This window comes from Leucopleurus acutus (genome assembly GCF_964270905.1).
Source record: "Leucopleurus acutus genome assembly, chromosome: 4".
Taxonomy (NCBI): Eukaryota; Metazoa; Chordata; class Mammalia; order Artiodactyla; family Delphinidae; genus Leucopleurus; species Leucopleurus acutus.
In genome coordinates this window covers 1,767,662-1,784,619 of record NC_139146.1, presented here as the reverse complement: position 1 = coordinate 1,784,619, position 16,958 = coordinate 1,767,662, and the positions used below count along the sequence as shown (strand labels likewise).

The 16,958-nt window shown below is 48.9% G+C and overlaps 1 protein-coding gene across 2 annotated transcripts in view; it reads right to left on the bottom strand.

The window, feature by feature from the left end:
- FAM193A (family with sequence similarity 193 member A) overlaps nucleotides 1–16,958 on the bottom strand; it is a 101,305-nt gene that overhangs the window by 45,100 nt on the left and 39,247 nt on the right. For both annotated transcript variants that reach the window (XM_082838347.1, XM_082838348.1), the window contains exons 6-11: nucleotides 15,996–16,143; nucleotides 5,993–6,070; nucleotides 4,310–4,422; nucleotides 3,933–4,175; nucleotides 1,434–1,587; nucleotides 1,139–1,318 (exon numbers count right to left, since the gene is read on the bottom strand). In XM_082838347.1, the coding sequence (XP_082694473.1) occupies nucleotides 1,139–1,318; nucleotides 1,434–1,587; nucleotides 3,933–4,175; nucleotides 4,310–4,422; nucleotides 5,993–6,070; nucleotides 15,996–16,143 (916 nt within the window). The remainder of the gene's footprint in view (nucleotides 1–1,138; nucleotides 1,319–1,433; nucleotides 1,588–3,932; nucleotides 4,176–4,309; nucleotides 4,423–5,992; nucleotides 6,071–15,995; nucleotides 16,144–16,958) is intronic.

The window sequence follows — 16,958 nt, the reverse complement described above, 5'->3', positions numbered from 1 at the left end:
AAAATGGAATGAAAACTGAAACCTCACGGGGTTACCACTTCTCATCTACCAGACTGGCAAGAGCTCAAAACTCTTCCAGGGGGAGGGGAAGGCATCACGCTGACCCGGTAAAGCCACTCCTGGTGACCGCTCCTAGGGACAGAACTGCCTACGTATAAAATGTCAGATATGTAAGGTTACTCACTGAATAGTTTATGATGGGGAAACAAACGGAAGCAAACACAAGTGTCCATCAGCAGGGACTAAAAAGAAAAACAAAACGAAACTATGACACGTCCACACAATGGAATACAAAGAGACCAGCAGCGGAGCAAGAGGAAGTGCGCTCTGTACAGGTGAAGCTGGTCAGGACACACTGCTAGGCAGGGAAGAGAACAGAGTGTGCATTAGTATAAGCCTTTTTCATGGAAAGGCGAAGAATAGTCGTATTTGCATAAATAAACACTGGAAGGACCTAGTTTTAAATAGGTAAAACTGGTTACGTATTGGGACTAGGGGCTGGGGGTGAGCAGGCGCTGCAGCCGGTAGATGAGGAAGGAGGTGGGAGCGAGACTTCTCAGGGTAGTAACACCTTCTGGTGTCCTTTCCTGCAGATTTACACCACCTACTGAAATGGTTTTAATCAGCCTGGACCTTCATCTGTTCTTCCTTTCATTTAAAAACTGCTTGAGCGCCTATTATAAAACTCTGAGTCTCTAAGAAAAAATAACAGTCTGGTAAGGTACCCGCACCTCTGGCTCACAGAAAAACAGGACATTATCAGGAAAGAAAAGCTCCCTTACAAAACCAACCTCTTCTGAAATTTTAACATTCCACTCTTTCATTTTATTAAAAAAAAGCCCTTCCCTTGCTTCCCAGACAAGACAACCTCCCCAACACTTAAATATCTGGAGCCACTCTGCGGTGCCGCAGAGTCAAGACGACACTGATCACAGATTCAGGAAAGAGGAACAGGACTGAAGGGAGGGAGCGAGTCACGTCTGCTTATTTGCAAGGATGCCTCGACTCTCTCCAGGCCTAATCTTCAGAAGTTTTTCGAAATAAAATAATTCTGTGTTCAATAACGCTCATGTTTAGAGAAACCAGAGGCAGAAAAGAGACCTCTGGCAAAACAAAGTTCGAAAAAATAAAATCATACCTGCTGAGTTGAGTAGGACGGGGGTGGGCTGTCCACTTTGCTCTCCTCCTCCCCAGGGCTCCCGTCCCCTGGAGCTGTGGCCTCCTTCGGGGCTCCCGGGGGCTCCCCACTACTTTCGCCGTCCGCCTCCTCGTCATCAGCCTCTGAAGAACTACTGCTGGTACTGCTTACCTGAGGGGACTTTAAAAACAACCCTTTGTAATTTACACTTTTTGAAACAGAAGAATGGAGGCAACTGACACACCAGACACCGTCTGATGTCACTTACTGTCACTATGAAGACGCATGCCCATACCTCGTCCTTCAGGGCCATGTTTTCCCCGCCACCGTTCAGTTCACCGTGGATTCCATTCATGCTGGCCACCACCTCGGCATCATCATAGTTACTCAGCGGATAAATATCAGCAAACTTAGCTGACAACGGCGCAACATCTTCATCGTCACTACAACTGAGAGAGCAGAGACGTCACCAGGGGGCCGCTCTCCGCGAGCACAGCGAACGCACCACCCGCCAAGCAGACACCGCGCTCGTTCACAGGAGTGCTGCACTGAGTGCCACGCATGCCCCTCAGCATCTCCTCGTAACCTGAAAGCACGAGGAAACGCCTGGAAGATTACCATTTGTGCTATTTGGAAGAACGGAAAACAAGACTCCAGAAGGAGAAACATTAAGGAAACCACAAAATTTTATCAGATTAATTGATGTTGCACATCTATTCAAGTTGAAGTGCCCTGGTGTACAACTGTTCTCTCCGCCATTTCCAAGCAGACACAATTTTTGATTCTAATTAAAGGGGGACGGAGAACAACCGTAGGTCTTTACCGTTTGTTTTTATAACCGCCAAAATATCAGACACAGCCAGCTGAACAAAACATTAAAGGCACTTATGTGACAAAATACTACAAGATTTTTCACTACAAGGCCAGCTGTGGCCAAGTCCAGTCATAATCTTAATTACCAGCTTTAGCAAGACATCCAAGCGATGGGCAAATGGAATATCTACCAAAAAAAAGTAAGAAGACTTCAAGGCTAGAGCCAATGAAGACCACTTAAAATGTATGGCCTTCTGGTACATGGAAAGAGCTGGCGCAGAGCTCCTGGCTCAGTGTGCACGGTTCAAGGCACGACTGTAAATGGACACCCCACGGGTCCACGTAAACATGCCACCGCGCCCGCCTGGAGCCTCAACACTCAATGGCCTCCAGAAGGAACAAGCCTAAGAACTGGAGACCTTTTGGCTTTAGGGAAGAGTGTCCAGAATTGCCAAACTCAGGTTCTTTTCCACTTTTAGGAAGACAAGAGTCAATAGACTACAATGTGCTATCATCCGGAGCTCATCACAGCAAGCACGGACAGTGACCAGCAGGCCTCCTGGGGTCCCACTGCACCTGAGGTAACAGCAGGCTTTGCCCTGGGCTGCACCCACACCTGCTCCCGAGGTGTTAGCATCACCACGACCCAGAGGAGGAAGCCAAGGTGCAGAGATGAAGGAACTAAACCACGTGCTCCATGCAATGGAGGCGACCCCGGAACCCGTGAAGTCCAGACAGCACTGCAGCCCAGCGACTAAACCGCCACGCTTCTATTTCACCAACTTAGAAGCGGCACCACGAGAGACAACACGAACCAGCGGCCACATGGAGCTCCTTGGATCACAGAGTGTCTACCGGGAAGACACGGATCACAAGGTGCTGGCGGCCAGATGCCCAGAGCATCCGCACATGGCCCCGGCTCCGCCACTCAACGCAGCATGGGAGACCACGGCTGGCGCCAGCCGCCAGGACACAGGAGCGGGGCAAACTCTTCCAATGTAAGTTCTTATTCGACTGCACACGCTGAACTGCGGGATGCTCCTGTGATGAGCTAGCTGGCAGCTAGCTGTGAAGCCCTCAACATTCTGCACCGGCTCCGAGAGCACAGGGCTTCTACAGCTATGAAGCACCTTGAGTTCAGTGAAAGGAGTCACGGGGTGTTCAGGCCAATCCCTTTACTATTATTCTGTGTTCGAGACCAAATCCATACTGAGAATTGAAAGACTCCGAAGGAAAGCCTCAGAGTCACCGTGCGAAATCCAGACGGGGGAAGCGAGAAGTCTGAGAAATGCGGGGCACCATCCCTCCACTGGGAGCCATGGCGGGGGGGCCGGTCACCTCCACAGGGTTCCCGGCACCCACACACACTGTGACATGCAGAAGGCATGTTTTATTTCTTCAAACATATACCCGCGTGCAGCCTGTCCAGAAGCTAGAGCAGGTAGCCTCAACACGAGACACGGCCACAAGTCCGAAGAAACATGGGCCCACTCCCCTCCCTGTGAACTGGCGACAGCTGCACAGCCACCTCGCTTGTACAAAACACCCTTCTAGGTAATGTGGGAACACGGAGAACAGAACCTTTCAGTCACGTGCTAAAGTGATCATCTGAGTTCTTAGCAAGACATGGAACAAGCATGGATGCTGGGCTGATGATGAGGCGGAATGAGCAGCGGGCTGGCCCCCCGTGATTCAGTGAGCGCGGGCCAGGCCGGCGCTGGGAAACACTTCCCTGCAGACCAGCATGTGTTTGTTTGCCTTACTGCAGTTATTCATTCACCTTCTTTTAGGCAGGTCATGAAACAGTGTCAAAGTTTGGGCTTACTGATTCCATGTTTTAAAATCTGTTTAAAAGAATGAAGGGTCCTTTTTCTTGAAAAGCACTATAATGCTATCCATACTTCTGCAGACATTACTGTCTCTATTTCTCATCATTGGATTAGTTAAATTTCTGAAACCTTATGACAAAGTCACGACTTACAAAGTTGGTGCAGAGCCATTGTCTGTGAGGATGAGTCTGGGATGTTGCTGAACTGTAATGGGAGAGCTGGAACCTGACCCTGAGCTTGCTGATGACACGCTAGGTGGGCGCATCTCAGAGAGATAGTCGGGAGCAGAGTCCACCTGGAGTGGTAGCTGGTGAATGTGGATGTCGCCAGTGACGGGGGGGTCCATGATACCACAAGTGAGGATGTGTGAGAGGCTGCAGTCATCGCAAGCACATCTGATTGGGAATTAAGGACAGTTACCGAGACAGCCAACAGAGAAGGGCAGACCGTGCTCTTTAGAGGTCGGTGCCGGCCCTCTGTGGGGTCAGCGAGGGTCCCGCAGGCCCGCTGCGCGCACACGCAGGCTCACCTCCTCCTGTAGTTGCAGTTGGGGCAGTCGGGCATGCTCAGTCGCGACGACAGCACGTGCCTCATGGTGTCCGTGAAGCTGTTCTCGCCAGCGACGGCCTTCTTGTTCGTCAACTGGAGGAAATCACGAGACAACGGGTTAGTTTTGCAAGACGCGCCGCCCCGTGACACAGCTTATATTTTCCAGTAATTGTGGTAGTGTGTGTCACACTCAGAACCAATGACCACAGCTTCCTAAGGTGGGGCAGGGCCAGGAAAAGGGGCCGCAGATGTGTGAGGCACACAGCCGTGGGGCTGGGAGAGGCCCTGACACAGGCCAGGGACCAGTAACCCCTAACAGGCTTCCTCACCAGCAAACACGCTGCAGCGCCCCTCACAGCAGACACCCAGCCTTTACCCTGAATCTGCCGTGGGCTTGGTACTTGCTAGGTACCAGGAACGTAGAGATAATCACTGCCCTCAAGGAGCTTAGATTCTGGAAGAGGGGACAGGCAAGAAACCAAATTTGAAGACCGTGATGTAGAAGGTGCCCCGGGAGGTCTGCTCAGCATGCTAGAGGGGTGGGGGAGCTGCTCGGCAGGTGCCACGCCTCAGCAAGGCCCAGGTGCAGTCTGGTGATCCCGTCAGAGGCAAGGAGGGCGTGCGGGCCAGCGAAGAGCACTGAGCCGGGCATCCCCTCACGAGACCCTCGGCCGCTGCTGAGCCTGGGCCGAGCAGGGGTGCGTCTCGGGGAACAGCCTCCCCGCCATCGGGCCTGTGCACACAGAGCTGTGGCACCCAGCGCCCACCAGTTACACAGACGCTTATGAGGCACGATGGAAGCTGGACAGTCAGCACAAAGGCGGCAGTGGGCGGGTGGGAAGGAATGCAGCAGTGAGGAAGGCCAGCTGGAGAGGACGCCAGTGGAGCATGGAGGAGGGGGGACCCGGGAACCACCTAGGAAGCGGCACCTCAACTTCCACTTGAGCGGGCAAGCCTCTGGATTTTAGAGAAGGAGCCTGTGGACTGGCTTGGGCAATGGGATGGGTGGTGGCCAGAAGAGCCATGGGACAGGACAGAAGCCACACAGGTAAGCGAGCGGAGCACGGCTGCCCTCTGTCTACCTGTGGAGCCCAGAGAAGACCACGGGTGCGGGCGAGGCTGGGGCCACCGACACCTAGGGAAGGCCAAGGGAGTACGCCCGGCAAGGGAGACTAACTGGGAGAGAAGCCAGCACATGCACGGGAAGCAAGTTTCCCAGTGAAGTCCAATGCCCTGAGACCACCACACCGCAGCCCCCGCGAGTTCTGCCAAAGCGGCAGGCAGAGGGGTGGGAGGAAGAGCCGCTGGAGGAAGGGATGCGCTGGGGCCGCCAGCAGCCACGGCGAAGGCATGGCCCCTGGCACACGTGGCGCGCACCAAGTCTCAGCCCTGCGACTTCATTGTATGCACCCTGGCGAGTAAACCGGGGACACGCCACCCGCCTAGGAGGAGTCCGTGGGGACTCAGGGGTGGCTCTGTAAACGCGGGTGTCCCCTGAGGGATACAGGAGAGAAGGAAGTCGGAAGGAAAACCAGTTTACACCACTGCCACGCACAGTGAGCAGAACATGCAGTGTGGTGCTGAAGCGCCGTCTTTTGGAGCCGTCCACCCGCAGGGAGCAATTCCCATTCCTGTGAACCGCCCCTCCGGCCCACAGCCTCACCTGCTCTTCCATGAATCGCCTTTGTTTAAAAAGCTCCCAGTCTTCTGTTAGCATGCGCTGTTTGGTTTTCATTGTCATCTAATGCATGGGGGATGTAAAAAACAAAAAGTCTTAGTACCAGCAAGAGCTACCCCAGACATTTTCAAGGGGAGACTTTTAAAACGATACATACAAGAGACCGCGTCTGCGGACAGAAGCCACAGCACTACAGAAACGCTACCTTATACTCGATCTCAGCGCCTCACGTGACTCGCTCAAAATCATCGCAAATACTTTTCTTGCATGAAAAACACAGCGAGGAGTTCAGATTTTAAAGAGAAATTAACGTATCAGAAGTGGATCTGTCAATACGGTGAGTGGACAGTCACAGTTCACTGAACAACCACGAGGGGCCCTGCACGTGAAGCGTGAGCCCTGGGGAGGTCGCCCTGAGCGCCACAGCAGGCACCAGGGGCTGCGCAGGGAGGGGGCGGGGCCGCTGTTTAAGCACGAGCTTCAGCTTGTGAAGATGAGAGAGTTCTGGAGCTGAACAGCGGTGACGGTCACAGCAGTGTGAGCACACTCAGTATGAATGAACGGTAGACTTAGAAACGGTTAAGGTAGTAAATTTTGAGTAACGTAGATTTTCCCACAACTAAAAAGAAATTGAGGGGAATAGGGAATTAAGAATGGGCTCAAGGCACTGCCTTATTTGAAGGAGGAGGCTACGAAATGATTAAATCTTGGTGTTTATATAAATGTATTCTTGTAAATTAACCACTGAAAGGATATGGGATACATATCTTCAAAATTATTAGAAGAAAAAAAAAACGGAAAAGGGCGTATATTCAGTCCTACAGGGAAGGACACACTACAACCGGCAGCGCTCCCAGCTGCTGGACGGAATGCCGCTCGACTCAGGAACCACCTAATAAATAGCCTATTACATCTTCAAATTAAAACAAACAAACAAACAAAAAACTGCCCGTTAAACCCTCCAAAATAAAACAAGAGTAACTTAATAAAATCAAATTCATGCACTTAAAATTTTTTAATAGTTTAAAAGTATCAGAGAAGAAACCAAAGTTGAAATTACAGTCTGTTTAGAAATAACTGACAAGGAAAGCCCCACAAATCAAATTTTATAAGATGAGCCCAAGATGTAGAAGAAAATGCACAGTTTAGTGGCGTTTATGAGAGAACAGAACAACAAAAAAAGCCTGAAAAGCATGCGTTCAATGTAAGAAGCCCAAACAAAATGAAACAAGAAATCAACTGATAAGGAATTAAAGGTAAAAGGTGAAATCTGGAAAACCAAGAAGTAAATGTGATCAATAAACCCAGAAGTTGGTTCTCTGAACTTCCTCCCAGGCCGAACAAGGGAAGAAAAGGAACAACAACAATAGCGGGAGTGAGAAGGGACATGGACACATACAAAGATTTTCTAAAACCACAAGAGAAAACCCCTGTGCAATCCACGTCTTCCATATATAAGAGCAGCTGCCAACAGGTGGCTTGCGGCTATCGTGTCGGCCCTGCACGATGTGTTTTACAAGCTGAGCCAACGTGAAAAAGCCTTTGAGATTTCACCTAACAGTCTAGACTTCTGGCCTCTCTCGACGCTGGACAGCTCAGCGGGCAGGCTGTGGGCACAGCTGGGACGCCAGGGGCACTCCTTTTAGGGGAGCAAGTGCTCTCATTACAGTGCGAAGTTAGAGGCAGGGGAATTCTCCTGTAGCCATCACGCACCCATTTTCATCAGCCGCCCTGTAAGCACAAGCTTAAGCCCACCCCTTTATATGAATGATGTGGATAATTTCCCAGGCAAATATCAATTTGTAAAACTCACTTAAGAAGTAGGTTCATGAACACAATGTTTACTGAAAAGGCAGTAAAAGATACTGAGTCCCTGTTCCTTCCCCTGCAAAAATGAACCAGGCCCCAGAGTTTCATGGTGGGGTCTATGCAAACCCTTTGTACATTAGGAAAGTTGAACTATTCCTAAAAACTGGAAAAACATGGAAAGTTCTCAATTCATTCTATGAGATTAGCATAATTATCCTTTATACAAAACAAACAAGACCTCAAAGATGAAAACTCAGTAATACCTCAGAACACAGATATAAAAATCCTAAATAAAATACCTAATAATGGATTAAAGAATAATATATTATAATCTAGTAGCGTTTAATTCCAGGAATGCAAGGATGTCTCAAAATTAGGAAGCCTAATCTAATTCATACAAAAACACATAAAAAGAGAAAAAACATACAAATTTAATGTCTATTCCTGCTTTAAAAAAATTTTTTTTTAATTAATTTATTTTTAGCTGCATTGGGACTTCACTGCTGCACAAAGGCTTTCCTAGTTACAGCGAGCAGGGGCTACTCTTCGTTGCGGTGCGCAGACTTCTCATTGCGGCGGCTTCTCTCGTTGCACAGCACGGGCTGTAGACGCACGGGCTTCAGTAGTTGTGGCACGCGGGCTCAGCAGTTGTGGCGCGTGGGCTCTAGAACGCAGGCTCAGTAGTTGTGGCGCACGGGCTTAGTTACTCCGCGGCATGTGGGATCTTCCCAGACTGGGGCTCGAACCTGTGTCCCCTGCATTGGCAGGCAGATACTTAACCACTGCGCCGCCCGGCAAGGGCTCTTTAATTTGCTAAAAAGTATCAAAAATTTGTATGGCAAGCATCAGACTTAAAGTGAAACCTCCAAAGCGTTCCACAAAAGCCAGGAAATGAACAAGGATGCTGCTGCTAGTAACACTCTTACTCATGACGCTTTGAAGATTCTAGCTGAAGTGAAAAAACAAAACACAAAGTTCAAATGCTAATAAAGAGGATAAGACAAAACTATTATTATTTGTAAACGATGTCACGGTCTCCTAGAAAACTCAAAGCAATCAATTCCGGAACTATTTGAGAGATGATGACACGGTGGGATGACTGGACACAAAGCAGAACTCAGCTCGCCTGTAAGGACCAGCAATAACTCCTTAGAAAATGTATTCCACCATCTAAAATGCCACTCGTGATAGTCCCTAAAACTGTGAAACACCTACATATAAATTCAGTAAGAAATGTACAAACTATAAGACCATAATATAGGCTATAAAAGACAACCTAAAAAAGGAGATATATGCCATAGTTTTGAATGGGAAGATTCAATATTGGTGCTAATTCTCCCTTTACGTAATGTGGGTCTGCAGTTTTCAGGAGAAACATTTTTCTTTCGTGAGTAACTATTACTGTTGCAAATTTTAAAAATGATTTAAAATGAGCTAAACATTAGAAAAAGCAATCATTTCTTTATCTTATTACAGAGCTCAGTACAGAGTTGTTTGATAAATATAATCAATAGAAACCTCCTCTTTGACCTTCTCTTCGCAGCCTCTGGGATTAATTTTGTGGAACATTTGGGTACCTGTAGGCTTATATATGCGTCACACAACAAACAAAGGATAAATCTTTAAAAGCAAACAAGAACAACGGATTTCAAAGCTGTCAACTGTCTCCCCATGGCCATACTTATTTGTGAATACTAATTATTTTACAGATGTGCAACATTTTGCAATCTTGAATTACTATGTAGTTTCTAAAATGCTACTTGATTAGAAGAGACTGATATCCATTCCAAGGATTCTAGAATGACTGGTACCCTCTGGATGCAACTAAAATTGCTCGATTTCCCTAACTGGTATTAATGGCATCGTAGTTCCTTGACAGGTGAATGAAAATAAGAATGCACCTTTGGGTTGCTTTAATGAAAGAGGATGGCTTTCCACTGTGAAAAGACAGAGAATGCTTTTTTTTTTTTTCCTTGTAAAATATGTGTAACCTAAAATAAACCATCTGAACCATTTCAGTGGTATCCCCATCTCTCTTCATCTTGCAAAAGTGAAACGCAGTCCCCGTTAAACAATAACCGCCCGCCTCCCCTGGCCCCCGGCACCCACCCTCCTACTCTCTGTCTCTATGGATTTGCCTACTCTAGGGACCTCAGGTGAGTGGGATCAGACAGGATGTCTTTTTGTGTATCTGGCTTATTTCACTTAGAGTAATGTGTTTAAGGTTCTTCCACGTTTTTAGGTCTTCCACGCAGGTCGGTCCCTGATTCACTTTGAGTTCCCTTTTCCATATGGTATTAGATAAGGGTACAACTTCATTCTTTTGCAGGTGGATACCCAATTTTCCCAGCACCATTTGTTGAAAAGACTGTCTTTTCCCCATCGAAGGGTCTTGGCACCCTTGTCAAAAATCACCTGACCATATACGCAAGGGTTTGTTTCTGGGCTTTCTACTGTTATCCACTGGTCTGTATGCCTGTCTTTATGCCAATACCACGCCGCTTTGATCATTGTGGCTTTGTAGTAAGCTTTCAAATCAAAAGTGTGAGCCTCCAGTTTTGCGCTTTTTTCCCCCAAGACTGTTCTGGCAATTCTGAGTTCCTTGAGATTCCGTATGAATTTTAGGGTGGGTTTCTCTATTCTTCAAAAAACATCACTGGGATTCTGATAGAGATTGCACTGAATGTGTAGACCACTTTGGGTACTACTGACGTTTCCACAATATTAAGGTGTCCAATCCAGGAACACAGGAATGTGCTTCCATTTATTGATGCCCTCTTTATTTTCTTTCAGCAATGTTTTGTAGTTCTCACTGTACAAGTCCTCCACCTCCTTGAGTAAGTTAATTCCTAAGTATTTTACTCTTTTCAATGCCACTGTAAATAAAACTGTTTTCATAATTTCCTTTTCAGATTGTTCACTGTTTGTTTGTACAAATGCAACTGATTTTTGTGTGTGCACTCTGTATCCTGCTACTTTGCTGAATTCACTTACAGTTTTTAAATTCTAACAGTTTTTTTTTTTGCAGAGTCGTTAGGATTTTCTACATATAAGATCACATCATTTGCAGAGACCGTTTTACTCTTCCTTTCCAATTTAAATGCCTTTTATATCTTTTTCTTGCCTAACTGCTGTGGCTACATTTTCTAGTACTATGTTGAATAGAAGTGGTGAAAGCAAGCATCCTTGCCTTGTTCTGGATCTCAGAGGATTAAAGGCTTTCTTTTAATCTTTCATTTCTTTTAAAATTAATTTTTATTGGAGTATGGTTGCTTTACAATGTTGTGTTAGCCTCCACTGCACAACAAAATGAATCAGCCATACATATACAGATATCCCCTCCCTTTTGGACTTTAATCTTTCATTATCGAGGATGATGTTTGCTATAGGTTTTTTATATTTGTGGCTTTTATCATATGGAGGTAGTTTCCTTCTATTCCCATTTTGTTGAGTGTTTTTAAATCATGAACGATGGTGAATTTTGTCAAATGCTTTTGCTGCATCAACTAAGATGATCATGTGGTTTTTCCTTGTTGATGTGGTATGTTATATTAATCAATTTTCATACCTTGAAACACCTTTGCATTCCAGGAATAAATCCTACTTGATCATGGTGTATAATCCTTTAAATATGCTGAATTCTGTTTGCTAGTATTTTGTTAAGGATTTCTGCATCAATATTCATAAAGGACACTCACTGGTCCGTCGTTTTCTTTTCTTGTAGTGTCTTTGGCTTTGGTATCAGACTTAGGCTGGCCTCATAGAATGAGTTAGGAAGTGTTCCCTCCCCTTCAGTTTTCTGGAAAAGTCTGAGAAGGATGGGTATTAATTCTTCTTTAAATGTTTGCTAGAATTCACCTTTGAAGCCATTGGGTCCTGAACTTTTCTTTGTTGGGAGATTTTTGATTACTGATTCAATCTCCTTACTAGTTATAAGTCTATTCAGATTCTCTATTTCTTCATAATTTAGTCTTGGTTGGTTCTTTGTTTCTAGGAATTTGTCCATTTCATCTAGGTTATCCAATTTGTTGGTGTACAATGGTTCATAGTACTCTCTGGTAATTCTTTTCATTTCTGTAGGACTGGTAGTAATGTCCCTACTTCATTTCCGATTTTAGTAATTTCAGTCTTTTTTCTTTTTCTCTTAGTCCATAAGCTAAAGGTCTGCCAATTTTGCTGTTCTTCTTGAAGAACCAACTTCTGGTTTCACTGATTCTCTCTTCTGTTTTTCTATTCTCTGTCTCTGTTTACCTCTGCTCTAATCTTTATTATTTCCTTCCTCCTGCTAGCTTTGGATTTAGTTTGTCTTTTTTTTCTTTCTACAAGTTGCAAAGTTAGGTTGTTGATTCGAGATCTTTCTTTTTTAATGTAAACATTTATAGCTATAAGAGCAAGTATTTTTAAAGAAATAAATTCACTTTCAGTCTTACTTTTTAAGACCGTATTTTCCTTTTAGAAACAACATGTATGTTGCTATTTTTACACACCCCCATTTTATCACAAGAGCAGTGATAATACTGTGCATCATATTCCTGATTATTATATTCCTCGCAGCAAGGAGATTACTGCTCAGCACAGTGCTTAGCACACTGCACAGCAAGCCACCATTTATCTTCTTGCTCTTCACCTGAATTATCACTTTAGTTACACCGTTTTTCTGAAATCATCTAAATAAGATCACAAGTTATTGATTATCATCAGAAGCTTACACTGACACAGCATGATGGAAAAGTCAGGGATAAATCAGACCCCCGCTCTAGCGCATGGCACCAATCTCTGCAGAAGGAACCACCAGCTGCAGTGGAAGCCCCTTCAGATCAACTCCAGACTGAAGGCTCCTCTGCGACAGACGGCGAGCCCCTGCTCGACACAAGGACCAGTGCTGCTTACATGCCCGCAGGCCTTCGTTTGCACTTGTACTCACGAATGAGCGTCTCCCCACTGCCACTATGGAACTCTGCAAACTCCCCGAGTAGCGCTCAGCATCAAACACAAAGTTCAACAAGCCCCACTGTCAGGGCCAGAGATGCAGGGGACCTCACAGGTCACCTAGTCCAGCCACATCTAAGATTCCGATGTCAGGACTCCCCTGGTGGTGCAGTGGTTAAGACTCCACGCTCCCAATGCGGGGGGCCCGGGTTCAACCCCTGATCAGGGAACTAGATGATCCCACGTGCGTGCCGCAACTAAGAGTTTACATGCCACAACTAAGAAGCCCACATACCACAACTAAGGAGCCAGAGAGCCGCAACTAAGGATCCCGCCTGCTGCAACTAAGGCCCAGTGCAGCAAAATAAATAAATATTAAAATAAATAATTTTTTAAAAAAGACTGCTGTCAATTCACTTCTGCACGTCTCCTCTCACAGGGAGGGGGCAGCTCTGTCTTCCTGTGCTTCTCCCTGGGGTCAGACTTCAATCGCTGGGCTGGAGGCCTCTCTCTCTCCAGACCTCCTCACAGCACTGAGGACAGGGGCTGCCCCAAGTTCCTGAGGCTGCACTGCCATTTCCTGCTGGGGTCTGGCCTGTTCGGAGATGCCTTGAGGACAGACAGCGCAACCCTCACATCTGGACTCCAGAACTCTGTCTAGGACCCTCCCCAGCACAGGCTTCCAAGTGACAGTCTGTTTACTGCTGCCCATCAACCTTTCAGCATCTGATCCGCCCTCCAGTTGATTCGCCAGGACCCAGCTTCTCTCTACACGTCTGTTACTACTGTAGATACTAACGGGGTGGCAGAGGGGCCCAAGGCAGAGCTGCCAATGTCACTATCCAGGCCCACAGCAAACACTGATGCGGGAGCCGTCTGGATGGACTGTCTGCTGTTGTCCTTGCAGCAGTTTATTGCCCACATGGACCCAGAAGGTTCTCAGGGGACGCGGCACATGGCTTGTGAGGTTCTAGGGTGTCCTCCCTCCTCTCCTAGTCCAGGGACCCTGAAGACAAACTGAGGCCAGTGTAAGCAGCAACCCTTGGTAAGGACAGACTCATCCTCAGTCTGCTGGACAGGGGGTATTTTCTTCAGCCTAATGTTGGGGACAGGGGTTCCGTGACCTGATGCAATCCACCCTTCCTGTAAGCCGAGACGGCAGGACAGACTTAGCAGGTGGAGTAACCTCGTGGGTTCCCACAAAGTAGCCCAGACCAGCTCCTGTTTCTCACACGTCTCTCTCCCTGAGAAGCCTTCGCACATCACTCGTTCTTTTAAAGCAAGAATGGCTCATCAAATTTCTTCTATCGTCAGCTTGGACCCCGACGACGAGAGTTTAGCCAGGGAGAGGCTGGCGTCTAGTCTTTGATTTTTTTCTGAAGGTCCCTCCTGCACAGAGAACTGATGCCCCAACGTCCCGGGAAACCAGGGCTCCCAATTCTCCCCTCTCCTCTGTACTCTGGATAAACCACCGCACTTAACTGATGTGGGGTTTCCTCTAAAGGTAACCCAGTAACCGGCTCGGTGCAGCTCAATTCAGAACACAAGGGACTGTTTACTGCGGTCCTGCTTTTTAGTAACCACACACACACAAAACTGATTCAGAATTATATAATACAAAGGCTCAAACAGAACCAAAATGTCATCTAATCTGATTCTGTCATTTCACAAGTGGGAGACTAAGTAAGGCCCAGGGAGGGGAAAGGCCTGAATGAGGCTCACAACCAATCTGGGGCAGGGCCTGGCGCCAAACGCCCCTCAGGGTCCTCCGCAGGACCTGCGTCCAGAACACCCCGAGGAACAGGCAACAGCCCCCGTCCCCATGCAGCAGTCTCCCCTCCGGGCTCCTGTGCCCTCTGCTACCCGGACAGGAAACTCCTGCAAACGGGCTGCTGCACATGCAGGCGTCAGGGGGGAGGGAGCTGTCCGCTCCCCTGCCTCGGAGTGACTCAGCTGCCGGCCGCCTGGCTGCACAGGCCTCAGGGGCCGAGCTGGCTGCAGGTCCAGGTGGAGGATGCACAGGTGGAGGATGCACGGCTCCCTGACCCCGTGCCTACATTTGCCAGCCTCAGGCGAGTCACGCAACCTGGGGCCAGCCCTGCCCCCACAGCGGCCGAAGCTGAGGCGTCAGTGGTCAGCAACGAGCCACAGCTGGAGAATTCGAGTGCCCCGGGGGCCCCAGGACAGCGGGGAGCGTGGGCCAGGCACAGCACAGGCTCCCGAGGCCACGTGCTACACATGCAGCAACTGTGGAAGAGGCCAAGCGCATGGCGCCGGCAGAGCCACCTGCCCAAGACAAGCTCAGCTCAACAGCGCCGAGTTGTCGCGTTGCCAAGGCGCACCTGACAGAGGGGAAGGCCAGGATCACGCGGGAGAATATGGTCGGAACCGCTCCCCTAGCTTCTGAATGAGAGACTACTTAGAGTAACGGTCCCTGAGGCTGCAGAGGGAGAACTGCCACACGAAACACGGAGTGAGGCTGGAACGAACAGTGACGTGGGCACACGCCAGTCCCTTCCTTCTTCCCAATCCCTCACCACGCCCAGGTGGCAACGCCGAGACGAAGTGTCACAGCCAGCGGCCAGGCGGCACCCAGGACCCCAGGCAGACACTGCACCAGCAGCCGCCTTGCGCCAGAACCAAGGTTCTGTTTTCCTACAGCCTCAAAAGTACAACACGGAGCTGTCACTGTTCCCTTATGACTCCTCACACCCTGCAGTACCCTGGAAAAGATCCATGCTGAACGCCTCCCCTGCCCAACCCTCCTGGGGGTTTTAGAAAGGCGGGCTGGCCGGCCGGGATGCCGGCTGGAAGCCCTGCCCGCGGGCCCCATCCCCACAGCAGCGCCTGCCTTCCACCCTCCTCCACCCCTGCAGACCACCTGCCCAGCACAGCCGTGTGTGTTCGTGTCTGCGCTCCCGTTCGACGTGCTTAGGGACGGGGGGAGAATGGGCTCTGAAGCTCACGTGTGGCCAGTGTTCAGTAAACGGGTCCTGACACGGCAAGGTTCAGCCGTTTCCAAAGGCCTCAGAGGCCCCCGCCGGCAGCAACTTGTCTGGGCAGCAGCCTGTGCCCGTGACCGTGGCTGTACCCAGGCCAGCAGGGACCTGACCGGCAGCTGACCCTGCGGGCATGGCTGGGCGTCCCCTCCGGAGCAACAGCAGCTGGGAGCCCCCGCTCGCACCCCTCCCCTGGGCACGTGGCGCCTCGTGGCGGGCTCCTTGCGGCCGTCCCAGCGGTGCACACCCACCTGCTCGTCCACGTAGGCGTCGATCCTCTTCTGGCACTCCAGCCACTCCTCGGCCACCCCGCGCAGCTCCTCCTCGGAGCGCTGGTACCGCTGCAGCAGGGTGCTGTACGTGTCCTCGTTGCAGGTGTCGTGCGTCGTGGTCCCCAGCCTGGGGAGAGAGGCCTTTCAGCACCCTGGCCATCATCTCCCCTCCCGAGGTGGCAAGTGGGGCACCACCACACACCCCACGAGGCTGCTGTGAGGATGAGTTAAGCACACAGCCCAGGCACCCACGACAGAGTCTGGCCTAGAGAAGACGCTCCAGGAAGCAACAGCTCCTAAGAAAAAAATGAGTGGTGAGTCACGCTGTTCTATAAAGACTAAGGTCCAGAGATTCAGTTCACTGGATGTGGGGTCGTAAACTGTTTTTCCCTACTGAGATTCACTGACACAGAACAAAACATTTAATGACAAATACAAAATTTGGACCTGGTTTTCAAATCAAGTAAAACAGGAAATTCAGTTCAATAAAAAATATAATCATAGTTTCATTTACTCTGTGTATCTTGCTAAGAAAGATGGTAAGATGGCAGACGAGAAAATAAACAGAAAACAAAAGTCACAAATAGAGGTAAACACCTGCGCTTCTCAAGAGGAGGGTGGCAGGGGAGAGAAGGAGAGTGGGGGAGGGGTGCAGGCTCACAGGCAGGTTATCTTCAGACACCGTTCCTTTTCCTAATACCTAAACGTGTCAACATTTGAACCAAAGCAATGGTGATAAAGACCTCATAACACAGAATTTCAAAATCAAAGGCCACGTTTATAATCGCTGACGAGCACAAAGATGACGCGCAGGCTTAATAATCACCGCTGTTCACACGGAAGAACTGGAAGTGACCCGCTGGGATCAGCGATACCACACCAGACACGCCTTCTAATCACACACTAAGTTACACCTACGTGCTCACACTCAGACTCAGACAC